The 15,669-nt window shown below is 38.7% G+C and overlaps 2 protein-coding genes and 1 long non-coding RNA gene across 4 annotated transcripts in view; all 3 read left to right on the top strand.

Moving 5' to 3' along the window:
• LOC147847018 (uncharacterized) overlaps positions 1-15,669 on the top strand; it is a 919,394-nt gene that overhangs the window by 87,628 nt on the left and 816,097 nt on the right. The gene's annotated exons all lie outside the window — the stretch shown is intronic.
• Positions 477-15,453, top strand: fam161a (FAM161 centrosomal protein A). 2 transcript variants are annotated; one of them, XR_015477094.1, is made up of 7 exons: positions 477-721; positions 1,938-2,200; positions 6,007-7,257; positions 9,531-9,768; positions 11,884-11,983; positions 12,116-12,273; positions 13,285-13,589. XR_015477094.1 is itself a non-coding variant. In XM_087237920.1 (7 exons), exons 1-7 carry the CDS (start codon positions 569-571, stop codon positions 13,601-13,603), a joined length of 2,412 nt encoding a protein of 803 aa, XP_087094046.1. In that variant the 5' UTR covers positions 477-568; the 3' UTR covers positions 13,604-15,453. The 2 variants fall into 2 exon arrangements, 1 of the variants encoding a protein (XP_087094046.1); XM_087237920.1 differs by having other exon boundaries at positions 9,601-9,768; positions 13,285-15,453.
• The window catches only part of xpo1a (exportin 1 (CRM1 homolog, yeast) a), a 31,496-nt gene continuing 29,133 nt past the window's right edge, over positions 13,307-15,669 (top strand). The window contains exon 1 of the mRNA XM_087237835.1: positions 13,307-13,589. The gene's annotated coding sequence lies outside the window, so the exon portion shown is untranslated. The remainder of the gene's footprint in view (positions 13,590-15,669) is intronic.

The following is a 15,669-nucleotide window of genomic DNA, read 5'->3' as shown; positions in this document are numbered from 1 at the left end:
ACAACAGTGGTCCTTTGGGTCAATTTTAACTAGCCAGATATAAGGCCATTTTTACACCACAAAGTCTACTGGCACACACGCATTCACACTTTAACAAACAATGAGAAACTGTTGCTTTATATAAACCTTTGTACACTTATCCAGGTGTCTTTTAGCATTGGTAAATATACCCTTCAGTCAGAAACGAGTGTTGCCCACTGACTAAACATTGATGAAACACTAATGAGGGGAAAACTAGACATTCACAGAGTTTGTGATGAAAATGAGGTAGTTTCTTCGTTTAAAATTTATTTAAGGATTGAAATGTAATTTATCTGATTTATTTTAGAGGTTTAGTAGTTTTTCACCGAAGGACGAATGGTGTATACAGAATTCCAAGACAACAGTAGGGTTAAAACGGAGAGAAATGTTTACATCCTTACTAGTTCTTTCAAATGCGCGCTCCCGCAGATTAGCGCCCCCGACGCTACGCGGTCGTCAAGGAGACGCGCTCCCGCTACGGTTCAGGGAGGAAGTCAGTCAGTCATTCGTTTATATCAAATCTACCGCTTTGGAAAGAGAAGCAGATATGAAGAAATCGCACCGTACAAATGTCTTGGTGACATCCTGTCTGAAGACCCCGGTGGACCCGCAAACCAAAGTGCCGTTAGCTCAGTACGAGCGGGAGCGGACACTGCCGCGCGCGGCCGCGATGACGGACAACAGGCACTATGAAAAAGAGGTGACTAAAAGCTATTAAACCGCAATAAATACAGTTCTAAAGTTATTTTAAAGGATGATGGTGATGTTTAACGTGTAAAAAGTCATTACATCAATGGAAATGTCTTTTCTTTTTTGGGATTGAAACTATTTTGAGGAGACAATGTTGCGAGGAGTTGTGTCCGTGAAGTTAACATGATAGACTGGTTAAACATCTCTTTAATGGATTAAGTGGAAACATTAACTTTAGTTTTAACTTGTGTAACTCCATGAAAATGGTTCAAAAATCATGTTTTGCTCGTTTAAAAGTAATAAGGACAAATCAATAGGCTTCACTGTGGTTATGAGTGTTTACATGGGTATAGCTAAATATAACTAAATAAACCTCAAAGGTTAATATGTTACATACGTAACGTTACTATTTTATTTATCTTTTTCTGCAATACACAACCTTATTTGTTAGCATGATGTAAGATGTAGAGTAATATAGTGTTGATAACATGACCAGGATGCTGATTAAACAGACAATCTCCTGTATGAATGGAGAACACAATCTGCCATCTGGTCCTAAAGCTGACACAGACCTGCAGATTAACAGATTACACACACACAGTCTTCTCATGTTGCACACATACAACTACTGACCGCACAAATGTTGTTCAGACTTAAATTTCACTATAGAAGAGTGTGACGTATGAAAACACAAGGCTTCAGCCAACAGTCCTTGGTTTCTTTGTATATATAAACACGTCTGTAACACCACTGTTTTCTCAGTCAAGGCTTCCTAAAGAATTACACAGATTAGGTTGCGTATTTAATAAATATATGAAAAGGTTTTAAAGGGATACTTCACCCAAAAATGAAAATTCAGCCTTCTTTTCCAAACCAATTTGAGTTTGTTTTCATGACCACGAAAGAAGACATTTCGAAGGATGTTGGAAACCAGTAATCATTGACGTCTATAATATTTGTTTTTCCTACTAAGGAAGTCAATGGTTACATGTTTTCAGCATTTTTCAAATTATCTTCTTTTGTGTTCAACAGAAGAAAGTCAAACTGGTTTGAAACAAGTCAACAGTAAGCACATATTTGGTCGTACTGTCTCTTTAATAATATAAAACCTATAGTTATCCATTGGCATTTTAACCTGTTTGGATGTATGCTAACAAATCCGCCTGTTATCATAGTGTGCATTTTACAATACATTTTAATTTTACATTTTACATACATTTTAACAGATGGAGTATGACTCTGGATCTGATTTGGTGGCTGATGACCCTCCTGCCAAAGACAACAATGCTCTGCTTATCAAAGACTACCGTGTGACGGGCGATCGCATCGACCTCAGGGAGTTTTACTTCTCAAACCAGGAGTACTACCGTAAACTAGAACAGCTGAAAACAGCTCACCTCCAAACAATGGCTGAACTCGAACTAATGTATCGCAAGAAACTCGACCTTAAAGGAGCGACTGCTGTGGACAACACTGAGCGGGCCAATCTGTGAGTTTATGTACATAATATATAAGCACAATAATAAGTGAAATGTTATCATATTTTAAATGTTTTATATTTGAATATATTTCGCATTATCATTTATTCCTGAGAGCAACACAATGGCTCAGTGGTTAGCACTGTCACCTCAAAGCAAGAAGGTTGCTGGTTCGAGGCCCAGCTGGGTCAGTTGGCATTTCTGTGTGGAGTTTGCAAACTAAATTGGCTATAGTGTATGTGTGTGAATGAGTGTGTATGGATGTTTCCCAGGACTGGGTTGCAGCTGGAAGATTATCCGCTGTGTTTAACAAATGCTGGTTAAGTTGGCACTTTATTCCGCTTTGATGTCCCCTGATAAATCAAGGGACTAAGCCAAAGGAAAATGAATGAATGAATGAATTTATTCCTGTGATGCAATGCTGAATTTGCGGCTAGTCTTCAGTGTCATGCGATCTATCAGAAATCATTGTAATGCTGTTTCACTGCTCAAGAAACATTTCTTACTATCAAAGACGTTAAAAAAGATAGATGCCGCTCAGAATTTTTATGAAAATTAGGGATTTTCTTTCATTTAAGTAGTAGCAGTTTTGGCTAAGTTTCTTCAAAAAATATTTAATTTGCCTACTAATTATTAATAATTAAAACTCCATTGTATTTAAATAACTTTTCTATTACTATATCTGAAAAATTATTTGATCACTACTAAAGTAACTGACTTAATACTACATAAAATTCCTATAAATCTTAATGAGTAGACAATAGAAAATTGAATCAGAGTCAAACTTTTACAAAATTAAAAGTAAAGCAGGTCAATAACTAACGTGAATTTTAGTTTACAAACAAAAAGTTTGAAGGTCAAAGGTTAAATGTGTCAAAACTAATTTTTTAATTAATAATTTTTTTAAGCATGATTGACATGTGTAACTATCTTTAGTTGAAAAACAGAGTTATACAGTTAACTATAGTTGCATTACTGAGAAAAAAAAATATTTCTTTGTTTTTCTCAATTGATTTCTACAATGAAAGTACAATACAAATACCTATAATTAATTAACCTAAAAATGAACAGTAATCCCTTACTTTTGTACAATTTTCAGTGTAAAAGTAGTTTAATTACAGTGACCATTCATTCATATTCCTTCGGCTTCATCCCTAAATTTATCAGAGGTCGCCCCAGCGGAAGGAACTGCCAACTTATCCAGCATATGTTTTACACAGCTGATGCCCTTCCAACCGCAACACACACTCATACACTCTCCTATGCACACACATATACTACAGCCAATTTATCTTATTCAATTTGCCTATAGTGCATGTGTTTGGACTTGTGGGGGAAACCGGAGCACCTGGAGGAAACTCCATCACCAACACGGGGAGAACATGCAAACTCCACACAGAAATGCCAACTGACCCAGCTGGAACTTGAACCAGCGACCTTCTTGCTGTGAGGCAACAGTGCTAACCATGTGTCGCCCCAAATTTAACCTTTAGTTGAATAACAGAATTATAGTTAACTCTGTTTGCATTACAAAAAAAAATTCTGTTTATGCGAATTGATTTCTACAAGGAAAGTACAATACAAGTACCTTTAATTACTAACCTAAAAATGAACATTAATCCCTTACTTATTTACAATCATCAATTGGAAAAGTAGTTTAATTACAGTAACTAATAACCCATCAAACCCAACTCTGATTAATTGAAAGACCAGCTTTTGTCACATCATCAAAGTCTACAATCACTTTTGATTATTTTCCTTATCATGTCCTTAACTAATGAAGGAAATCATTTATGAAATCTTACTTTTGAACGGTAGTGTATAACGCAAAAGTGCTCAAACTCGGTCCTGGAGGGCCGGTGTCCTGCAAAGATTAGTCCCAACCCCAATCAGACACACCTGGGCCAGTTAATCAAGCTCTTATGCTGCGGTCACACTAGAGTTTGAGCATGCAAAATTCTGTCGTACGACACTGCAAAAAGGGGTGGGATTAAACAGATTATAAGACTAAAAAAAATTCTGTCCAGAGAGGTCATGTTTTGGATCTTCGATTGGTCTCAAGCAGTCACATGATGCGATTTCGCAGTTCAGAATTCACCAAGGTTGAACTTTGCTATGCAGTGAACTGTGAAACTTGTCGCACAAGCTTACGTTCCAGTCTGCTGCAGTCCCATGCGTATGAATGAAAGTCTATAGCCACCTTTCCACTGCACACAACATTTGGACACGACTACGCACCCTTGTGGCAGTCGGACAGAATTTTCAGTTTTGTCTTACACCAATGGAGAGAAGCTGTTCTCGCAGTGTCCGAAATAAAGGAGTTCAAAAGCAAGAGCCTTTATTCTCCGTACATTCACCATGGTTCAATGAATGAATACTAGAAATACTAGAAACATTGGAGGGAATGTGGAGACAACTTTTAAAAAAAAATAATATTTTTTATTACTCATTTATGAATATAAATGTTTTTTTTTAATATAGACTTTTTCTAAAAAAAAAAAAAATTAAGAAAAAATGTACTATTTCTCATCTCAAGCTCATAGACCTGCTTGGACAACACTGAAACACATCACATGCGCTCGGCTGGTTGCATACGGTCTAGTCGCAGGAGTTCAAATATTTCAACTGCAGCTCAGTTCGGATCCAAGTTTTCTGAATATGGAGATGATCAGAACTCCCGGACTACTCTCCACTGGAAATGAATGACTTCCGGTCTGTCTCTTGTCATTTGTCGTGTGCAGTTGAAAGGAGGCTTATGAAGCGAAAAGTGGAGCACGACCGTGGCTTTACTAGGCCTACTAGAAACATCTGTACAGGTGTGTTGAGGCAAGTTGAAGCTAAAATCTGCAGGTCATCAGCCCTCCAGGACCAAGTTTGGGCACTCCTGGTATTACGGAAAACATTTCTTAGGGTGCTTTCACATCTGTAGTTCGCTTCATTTGGTCCGGACCAAGGGCAATAAATGATACATTGTTGTATTTTCTGCCGTCTTTTGGTCGTTTTCACACCACACTGCTGGCTTTGGTCTGAACCAGTTAAAACAAACCAAAATGCAGTCATCTGACAAAATCCACATCTCTCATTGGCCAGATGTTGTTGAACATATTTCCTAAACTGCTTATTGATTGGTCAGAATTCACGTGCAGAAAAATGCCAATGAACTCCCGCAAGTAAACAAAACCGGCAGACACAAATTGTTGTTTTTACTCTGGAGGGACGACTGCACTGATTGTTTCCCTGCTTTAGACAAACTATACATTTCGAGAATGAAGCGCGGCTGTGGCTGGAAAACAGTGTTTTAATGCATCGCTCGTCACTTCAGGAGGAGACGTGAATTAATTTAGCTAAACTGCCACATGGTCATCTTGCGGAAATATTACCAATGATCCATCAGGTAACGTTTTCCCCTCTCTCTCTCTCTCTCTCTGTTGGAAAAGCGCTGTCAACAACTATTTTTCCTCCATATCCCATAATGCACAGCGCATCAGCCTACGGCAGCTGGATTAGTCCAAAAGGCGCAGTACTTTTTGCGGTTGGACCTGTTTTAGCACGGATCATATTCTCACCACAAACAAACCGCTCCAGGGTTGGTTTGAAAGCGTACCGAGACCACTTCTTCAAGCAGGTCTCGGTACGCTTATTTGGTCCGCTTTTGGTGCGCACTCGAATACGATTGCTGCATTCTCACCTGCTTAAACGAACCGCACTAAATAGGAAAAACGAACTCTAGTCCGATTCAATCTAACTAAATAAGGCAGGTGTGAAAGCACCCTTAAACTTTGGAATTAAAAGTAAAAGAAAATTGTTAAATTCACAGATCCCCACAAGGAAGTCCAGTGATAACCAGCGGTCTGAAAAAAGCCCAGTCTGCTTTAGAGTTACGACGGACTTCAGATCCATCTGATTTGTCTGACGAAGAAGGCCAAGGAGATCGCAACACGGAGAAAGGCCTTCTTATCTCACCGAAAGAACACATTAAAAACATGTGGCAGGACTTTAGCGTTAATAAGCTTTCTCCACCTCACCGGCACCCCATGTCCTCCTCAGTGCATAGTCTACCAGCAGACTGCCAGGGTATTAGCAAACCCAAAGAAAGGATTAGAAGTCAGCGGGCGAAAAAACACAAGCATCATGAGGATTGGCATCCGAGAGTGACAGTCCCGAAGCCTTTCCAGATGACCGTCCGAGAGGCAGAATGGCGCAAGAAGGGTGTAAAATCGCGATCTGAGATCGAGCAAGAGAACGCGGATCTCCGACGGCAGCTGGAAGAGCTCAGCGAGTGCCAGAAGAAGTTTCGTGCCAGTCCCATTCCTGCCCATGTGCGCCTCCCGTTGTATGAAGATCTGCAGGAGCGTAATGAAGAGCGAAGAAGACTCCATCTGGAGTTTGAACAGCAGCGTCTTCACATCTCTCAGAAACCCTTCCGCTTCCTGGAGCGCGAACGGTTGAAGAAAGAACAGAAGGACGCCAAGCTACGCGAGCAAACACTTCAGCGTAACAAAGAGGAAGAGGAGAGGAGGAAGTGCCCGTTTAAAGCCAAACCTGTCCCAAAGGCGGTGAAGGAAGCCACGTTGGGCGAGCGACAGAAAGAGGAGGAACTCTACAGGGCAATTAAAATGCAGATGCGGGCGAGAGAGATGCTACACACTGCATCCATGCCTCCTAGCATGCTTGCGCGTCAGCTCAGCGAAAAACAAACTCAAAAGATCATCGTTAAAGATGCCGAAGAGACACACCAGCCCAAAATCAACGCTGAAGTGCCAGATTTCGATGCCAGCTACAGGAGGTTTCGGAAGCAGCTGGCAAAACGTAAAGAGGTGATGCCTGTCACATCATGCGAACCATTCCAACTGCGCACAGCTAACATCACATCGCACAAAGAACGCATCATGGCGGAAATCCAAGCAGAAATACAGAGCCCAAAACCATCGCGCTGGCCATTTGTGAACACGCCTGTCCTTTCGCCCAGGACGCCTTCATCTTCTCTTTGCTCCTCGCTTTCCGGAAGCCAGGAATGTTTGTCTGCTAAGATTACTGATGCTGCTAAGAAACGGCAAGAAGCTGTGAGGTAACAGTGAGACCGAACTCTCCTTTAAACCCTAAATGATTCCCTGCTCCCCTTAGTAACTCCGTTAGCAGTACAAGACTTCTGATCCTGTGTGGAAAATCTGAGCTGTGTTGTGTTCACTTATGGATGCTCCCGAATCCTCCTGCTGCCTTCAAGTTCTCATAGGAATCATCATTAAAGTCAAATCAAATCATCAAATCAAAATATACTCTTCTTATTTTCATATGTACAGTTGAAGTCAGAATTACCCCCCCCCTCTCGATTTAAATTTTTTTTTTTATATATATATTTTCTAAGTGATGTTTAACAGAGGAAGGAAATTTTCACAGTATGTCTGATAATATTTTTTCTTCTGGAGAAAGTCTTATTTGTTTTATTTCGGCAAGAATGAAAGCAGTTTTTAATTTTTTTAAAAACATTTTAGGGACAATATTATTAGCCCCTTTAAGCAATTTTTTATTGGATAATCTACAGAACATCCATCGTTATACAATAACTTTCCTAATTACCCTAACCTGCCTAATTACCCTAATTAACCTAGTTAAGCCTTTAAATGTCACTTTAAGCTGTATAGAAGTGTCTTGAAAATATCTAGTCAAATATTATTTACTGTCATCATGACAAAGATACAATAGATCAGTTATTAGAGATGAGTTATTAAAACTATTATTATTAGAAATGTTTAGATTTTTTTTCTCTCCGTTAAACAGAAATTGGGGAAAAAAATAAACGAGGGCTAATAATTCTGACTTCAGCTGTATATAGTAGCTATTGTTATAAAGATGTATCTGTGCATTTCATTATTTAGTAATAATTCATGTGTCTGTAGAATCGTTAATCAAAAGGCACAACCTCCCTGGTCACATAGAATTCCTTTAGGGTGGAGCTATCAATCATTTAGGGTGGAGCTATCAGGGCATGTCTCATTTCTCCTCTGCCTTCATTCATTCGTCAGTCTATGATTATTTTAGCGACCTTCTTGCTGTGAGCCGACAGCACTACCTACTGCGCCACCTCGTCACCTTCAAATGGATGTACTTGGGACAAAGGAATAATCTTAAATTCTGTTTCATGTCGACTTCAAAGGGATTAGCTCACCCAAAAATGAAAATTCCATTATTACTTACTGACCCTCATGTCAATCCAATCCCTTGAGACCTTTGCTCATTTTCTGAAATCAAATGAATATATTTTAGATGAAATCCAGGAGCTCTCTCAACCTCAAAACACAGCCATGGAGACTTTCAAAGTTCAGAGAAGCAACCAAAAACATAACAAAGTTTAATCACACAATGCTCCAAGAACACTTTTGTGCACCAAAAAGCTGTAAAAACAACTTTGTTTATATTTGTCTTTTATTCCGTGACAGACCATTGCGCACATTTACTATGACCATTATGACATACTGCCATTAGGATAAGCAGTGTAACATGCAAGCACCATATTGCTCATAGTAAACACACACCCAAATCTGACATGGAAGACATTGGCGAACAAAGCCAAACAAAATGTTCTTGAGCCACTGAGGTCACATGAAATGTTTCGACAAAGCTTTTGCTCCTTTCCTGGACTTTGAAAATCTCAGGACCCTTGCTGTCTATGGAGGACAAGAGAGCTCTCTGATTTCATCTAAAATATCTTGATTTGCACTCAGAAGATGAACAAAGGTCTTAGGGGATTGGAAAGACGTGATTTACTCATCCTCAAGCAGTACCAAACCTTTGTTAGTCTTCTTCTGTTAAACACAAAGGAGTATCATTTGAAGAAAGCTGAACACCATTGATATCCATATTGACAATATAAAAATAAAAAATACAGTGGAAGTCAAGTTCTCTAACGTTCTTCAGTTGTATCTACAGGTTTGGATGACAAATGAATAATGACAGGATGTTCAGTTTTGGGTGAACTATGCCTTTAATTTGCTTCGCCTATAGCACTGCAGTTGGTACTCATCATTATTGAGTCAATGTTAGCACTAACATTGAGTTTTGCTTATCCTCTATATCAGTGTTTCTCAACCATGTTCCTGTAGGCCCACCAACACTGCATGTTTTGGATGTCTTCTTTGTCTTTCACACCAATCACAGATTTTTCAGTCTCTGCGAATGAGCTGATGATCTGAAGGTGTGTTTGCTTAAGGCAACATGGGAAATGTGCAGAGCCAGTGGTCTTTCAGGAACTTGGTTGAGAAACACTGCTGTAAATGCAATCATTGTGACTTGAAGGCAGCATCAAGTGCTCTCCAACCCTGTTCTCGCAGTCTTGCCCAATAGTGCCATCCCTTTAGTGGCATCTCTCCAGCAAAGATTCACTTCTGAAAGCTTTTTACCCCTACACGAGTAGAAAAGTTCTCGAGCACAGAAAGAAAGCAGAAGAAGAGGAGGAGAAATGGAGGGAGAAGCAAAAACAGAGAGAGAAGAGGCTGCAGAAGCTGGTCACAAAGCGAGCTCAGGCCATCGATCCACATGTAACCCTGGCTCAGACATCCCCTAACAAGCTAAAAGAGTTCAGGTAAGCCAAATAACCTTGATTTCTCAAGCTACTGCTTATTTGATAATGTACAATAGCCAGCATTATTGAGTACAGATCTCTCTTTAAAATGAACACTTTCTATAGGATGCTAAACAATAATATATTTGATTATTTACATTACATTAGTCAGTGCCAAAGCCAAAACTGAAACTAATCTGAAAACTAACTTATGATCACAGTGCAAAAATTAATAATAAGTAGGCCCACATGGAATCTGCGCGCGCAAAAAATCAGATTTTTAGCCCATCATTGAGTCTGTTTACTTGTGTAAATTTATATTAATTACACAAATATGATTGTGATTTAATAATATTAATATTAAAATGTTTATATGATTTATGTACAATACAGTTTGTAAACTAGTATTTTCAGTTTTTTGTAGATATATTATACGAGTGGGGCGAGGCAGTGGCGCAGTAGGTAGTGCTGTCGCCTCACAGCAAGAAGGTTGCTGGGTTGCTGGTTCGAGCCTCGGCTCAGTTGGCATTTCTGTGTGGAGTTTGCATGTTCTCCCTGCCTTCGCGTGGGTTTCCTCCAGGTGCTCCGGTTTCCCCCACAGTCCAAAGACATGCGGTACAGGTGAATTGGGTAGGCTAAATTGTCCGCAGTGTAGGAGTGTGTGTGTGGATGTTTCCCAGAGATGGGTTGCGGCTGGAAGGGCATCCGCTGCGTAAAAACTTGCTGGATAAGTTGGCGGTTCTTTCCGCTGTGGAGACCCCGGATTTATAAAAGGACTAAGCTGACAAGAAAATGAATGAATGAATGAATTAGATGAGTGACTTGCTTTGTTTACCAAAAAAGTGGATCTAACTTGATTTGCATTGTAAACATCAAGTCAAAGTCAAATATAGATTATTTATTCATAAATTAATAATTTTGTAGTTATGATACTCCTTTAATAATTCCGCATAAATCGGCAGATTTTTTACAAAATTCTTTGCAGAAATACCAAAAAATGTCTGCAGATTCTTTCTGGCCCTAATAGTAAGTTAAGTCACTGTAAGGCAAGGCAAGTTTATTTTTATAGCACATTTCATAAACAATTGTAATTCAAAGTGCTTTACATAAATAAGAATAAAAGAAACCGATTAAAATGTGTAAATCTGGATAAACTGCAACTGTCTGACTGTCTTTTTGGGAAGGCCAGTGAGGAGTCCATTAGAGTAATCCACCCTGCTGGTCATAAAAGCAAGTTTCTCTAAGCCCTCACTGGAAACAAAGCATCTAATTCTTGCAATGTTTTTGAGTGATAGGATCAAGTGCAATGATAGTATCAAAGTCCCTTTAAGGCAAGTCATTTCACTCTGCGGCCATCTTTGAAACACCTCTTGGGCAGTATGCTCGGGCATTCTGTTTAAATGGGGAAACAACAAATTCTCCAAAACTACTTGCCAAGATTACAATTACATTTAACATTACCAATAACTAATGAAATAAAACAACGACTGTCTATTTAGTTTCATTTCTAAATGTTCGTATCACACAAATCAGCAGAAACTCACATCTGGTCCGAGCCCCTTCTTGGAGAATTGTCATTCAATAGCGATTGCTGATTGGCTACTGTATTAGAAGGCGGGCTTTATTCTCAATATAGCAATCGCTGATTGGCTCCTCTACTAGAAGGCGGGCCTTCATTCGCCATATTGACAGTTACACTATTCCTCATTCAAAAGTATACGAGTGACTTGTCTTGTGTATTCTATCGTCTTTGATAGTATGCTGACTCCAAAATCACATCAAGACTCGTGACCTCATTTTTTGTTGTTTGACCCTTAGAGCCAAGGTATGCATTCACCTTCAACATATGATTAAAAATATAATAAAATGCAATAAAAATTAGTTCACCCCATTGAAATTTCTAGTGAAATATATACAATAAATTGCAATACCGAAAAAAAAAACGATCAAAAGAAACATAAAAACTATGTTGTAGTTCAAATTTACTTTAATTAATGTGACTGTTTAATATAACTGTTTTGTTTAAATGCATCAAACTATGTTGTCTACATTCCCAAAGAAACTGATCAAATAATTTGCAAAAGATGCTGTACTTATTTATGCTCCGCACTATATACTGTATATGCTTATAAACAGGAAACAAGATCTCCAGAGACAGAAAGAGTATCAGGACGAGATGAGAGAAATCCAGAAAAGAGTAAAGGGAAGGCCTTTGTTACTGGAGCAAGTAGCACAGGTAGGCACATTATATCTAATTTATTTTGTTGTTTTCAATTTATAGGCTTTTCTTTGGGACTTGAGGAGAGACGGAGCACTTGAAAAGTCTCAAATTTGGTAGATAATATAAGGCTGTCTCTTGTTTTCTCAGATGAATGCTAAGAGAGCTGCTGAAAAGCTCTACTCTTCCACTTTGCATGGATGTGGTCTGAGTGAATCCTTTATCAGCAGTAAAGCTCCAAAGGGCTTAGAAAACAGACTGACTCCAAGCCCCGCCCACTCCGACAGCATGAGTCCACCCACATACAGGTATAAATGATCCACAAATAAACCAGCAAGTCAAAAAATCCCTTTTGTGTACAATTTAAAAAGATTTTTGTAGCATATTTATCAGATTTCCTCTGAAATTTCAATTATTTTTCAGGTATTTTCCAAGTTATCTTTAACGCCCCATTCACACGGGGCTTCAGCGTCAAGGCTTCCCATTCACTTTGAATGGGGTGATGTCAGGCGTTGCCAAACTGCATTGTGGATCCGTCGGCGCCGTTGCAGAGGCGTTGCTCGCTGCAGAAGTGGGGACTAGCTTAACTTTTCAAGCGTTGACGGAAGCGTCAGCCAATCAGATCGCTGTATGCGAATACACCAGCTAGACAGTGGCCTATTGCTGACTGAATTTAATTGGCTGACGCTGCTATGACGATCGCGTTAGCCCCAACTTCAAACACGCCTTCAGTCAAGCATTGATGCTGAAGCCCCGTGTGAATGGGGCGTAACAGAGCAAGAAACATTAACAGTATTCCCTTAAAATTTTTTCTTCCTGAGAAAGTCTTAATTATTTTAATTTGACTGGAATACAATCAGTTTATAGTTGTTTTCAAACTATTTTTAAGGCCATTATTATTAGCCCCCTTAGGAAATCATTGTACTCCATTGGCTACAGAACAAACCAATGTTGTCAAATGCTTGCCTAATTAACCCAAATTGCCTAATTATCTCTTAAGCCTTTAATTGGCCTAAAAACCACCCAAAAAGCTTCATGTACAGACTGCGATATTTATCTTCATGCTCACAGATCCACAAAATGACTGAAGGCATTATAGTGTTCATACCAGACCAGTAGTTGTCAGGTGACTTTATATAGAAAAGCAACTCACCTGCACACATGCATTCATTTTACAGAATTTATAATGCTAATACTTCCAAAAACATGCCCTTTGAAACTTATTTTCAGGCCTCTAGATTGCTGTTATTATATAAGTGATCAGCCAAACTGCTCCTAAGCAGAAATCTCAACTTTTTTCATTACTTTTTCCATGGCAGAAACAGACTTGAGGATGATGAGGATCTTCCGGACATGCAGGATTCTCTTCTCGATGACTATCCGGATGATTATGAGGAGTATGACCATGACATGGAGACAGAACTTGTCGATGGAGATGAGGAGCGGAAACACAGCGAACATCATGACTACGGGGATGAGGAAAAGGATGATGATGATGATGATGATGATGATGAGATGCAATTTGATGATGATGACTGTCAGGGGGATGATGACATCATCAGGAGGCACAGTCAGAGCAGCAAGGGTAGCGACAGAAGTGATCACAGCAACAGGAGTAGAACAGGTAGTGTTAATTAGTTAACTGCAGCGGTGTAAAGTAACAAATTACAAATACTCAGACTACTGTAATTGAGTAGTTTTTCCTCAGGAATTGTAATTTACTAAGTAGTTTTTAAAATGTGTACTTTCACTTTCCCTTGAGTACATGTGTAGTGCAGTATCGGTACTTTTACTCCACTACTTTCCCTCAACCTGCAGTCACTACTTTATTTTTTCCTGTCTATGGGGATTAGAAAAATCAGTCCTGTGATTCCTGTCACACATAGAAAGTAAATCATAATGAACTACCTCAAGACATGGGCGATTTATAATCACAGCAAACTGTTTGGAAGCATTAAAAGTGTCCAAGAAGATATTCAAAACCTTTACAAGTATTGACCCAGAGACGGTTTAGATGCATGTCACCGATGAGAAGATGAAAAATGTTTACCGTATGAAGACCGAAATGGTCTTAAACACCCAGCAGGCATCAGACGTCAACATGACGTCATCATGGGGACGTTACACTTTGTTTGGAAATGAAAATCGGGTTGACATCTGAACCCAGCGTCAGGCCAACGTCAATTTCCAGTCTAAAATCAACCAAATATCAACGTCTAATGATGTTACAGCTTGACATTGTGTGGACGTTACCACTTTGACGTCTATCAGACATTGTATTTTGCTTGCCATACCTGACGAATAAATGTCAGTATTTGATGTCAATTTGACGTTGATTTAAGATGTTAGCTTGACGTTGGATTTTGATAACTTTCTAACACAACCTAAAATCAACCAAATATCAACGTCATTTAACATTGTTATTGGACATCAAAATAACATCCTTAGACACTGGCTAGACATAGAATTTTGCTCAACTGACATCACAACCTAACTCTAACCTAATATTAATGTCATATGACGTTGTGTTCCTGCTGGGCAATAACTAAATGCACTACAGAATGTTACGTTTACACACATCCACAAATTACTGTAAATTGCTTTTTACAGTGTAATACTCACTATACTCTTGAAAGGGCTACTTTATAATTATTCTTTGAGTAATATTTACAACAGATACTTTTACTCTACTTGCCCTACATTTTTAGGGAAGTAGCCTAATGGTACTTTAACTTATGTATGATTTTTCAGTAATCTGTCCACCACTGGTTAACTGAAAAGACAAGTGTGAGGATCAGGAAGGTGATGAGAAACAGAAATGCCCCTAGTGGAGAACACTGGTATTTTCCTAAATATATTATTAGATGTTTGGGACATATTTTAAGTCATTTTCGTATTTAAGCCAAGCAAAACCTCAGTAGTAAGTTGTTATTATAGGCATTTTTAATAAAGTGAATCTCATAAACCTGTCACAACCAGGTAACAAGTAATAATAATAGAAGTATTTAAGAGCATGGGTGTACATTAAATAATAAAATCCTCTATTAAGCAATTATAAAGAAAAATAAACTAGCAGTCACTATTAAAAACAGAGATAATTAGCACAACCCTCAAAAGTTTAAGATAAACATGATTAACATACTTTGGTTGGAAATGTTCTGTATCATCCTGCAATGCAGCAAATCTTTTTAAAATAGTGTATAAATGTAATTAATATAGTCTAAATGTTATTACTTATTTCTCGTTTTGTTTGAGGCAGAATATGACCTCGACGTGTTTGCAGCTTGTTCACTTCATACACAGTAATGATGAACATATCATATATGTAAATATAAATGTCTATCAACTCATCAGATATCTTTTAAAAAGAGCCAAAAAACTGTTTTATGATGTGTATTACCAATCAAAAGACTGTGTTTGCATGTGTGGGAATGCAAATGTGTGAAAATAAAACTTAATACGTGAAAATAAACTTTACAGCATATTCATTCGTTCTCTATTTACTTCTTAAATATAAACACGCACATATAAAACATTTTAAACATGAGCCACGGCCTAAAAATACACATCATGGTCAGTTACTGTTTGTACATCGCAGGCAACATCTCAGTAATTTTCCATGCTCCACGCGGTCCAGCCCACCTCACGCTCACGCTGTGATGCAAAACCCGCCTTGCACATGAGACCAAGGGCAAAAAGACGCG

Source organism: Danio rerio, chromosome 1 (genome assembly GCF_052040795.2).
Source record: "Danio rerio strain M-AB ecotype USA chromosome 1, GRCz13ab, whole genome shotgun sequence".
NCBI lineage: Eukaryota > Metazoa > Chordata > Actinopteri > Cypriniformes > Danionidae > Danio > Danio rerio.
This window is presented reverse-complemented; position numbering and strand designations above follow the sequence as displayed.

Excerpts from the sequence above, each read along its gene's own strand:
- fam161a (XM_087237920.1), top strand. The coding sequence starts at position 569 with ATGAAGAAATCGCACCGTACAAATGTCTTGGTGACATCCTGTCTGAAG. Across the intron at positions 2,201-6,006 it reads AACACTGAGCGGGCCAATCT|ATCCCCACAAGGAAGTCCAG; the intron begins GTGAGTTTATGT and ends TTAAATTCACAG. Across the intron at positions 9,769-11,883 it reads AACAAGCTAAAAGAGTTCAG|GAAACAAGATCTCCAGAGAC; the intron begins GTAAGCCAAATA and ends GCTTATAAACAG.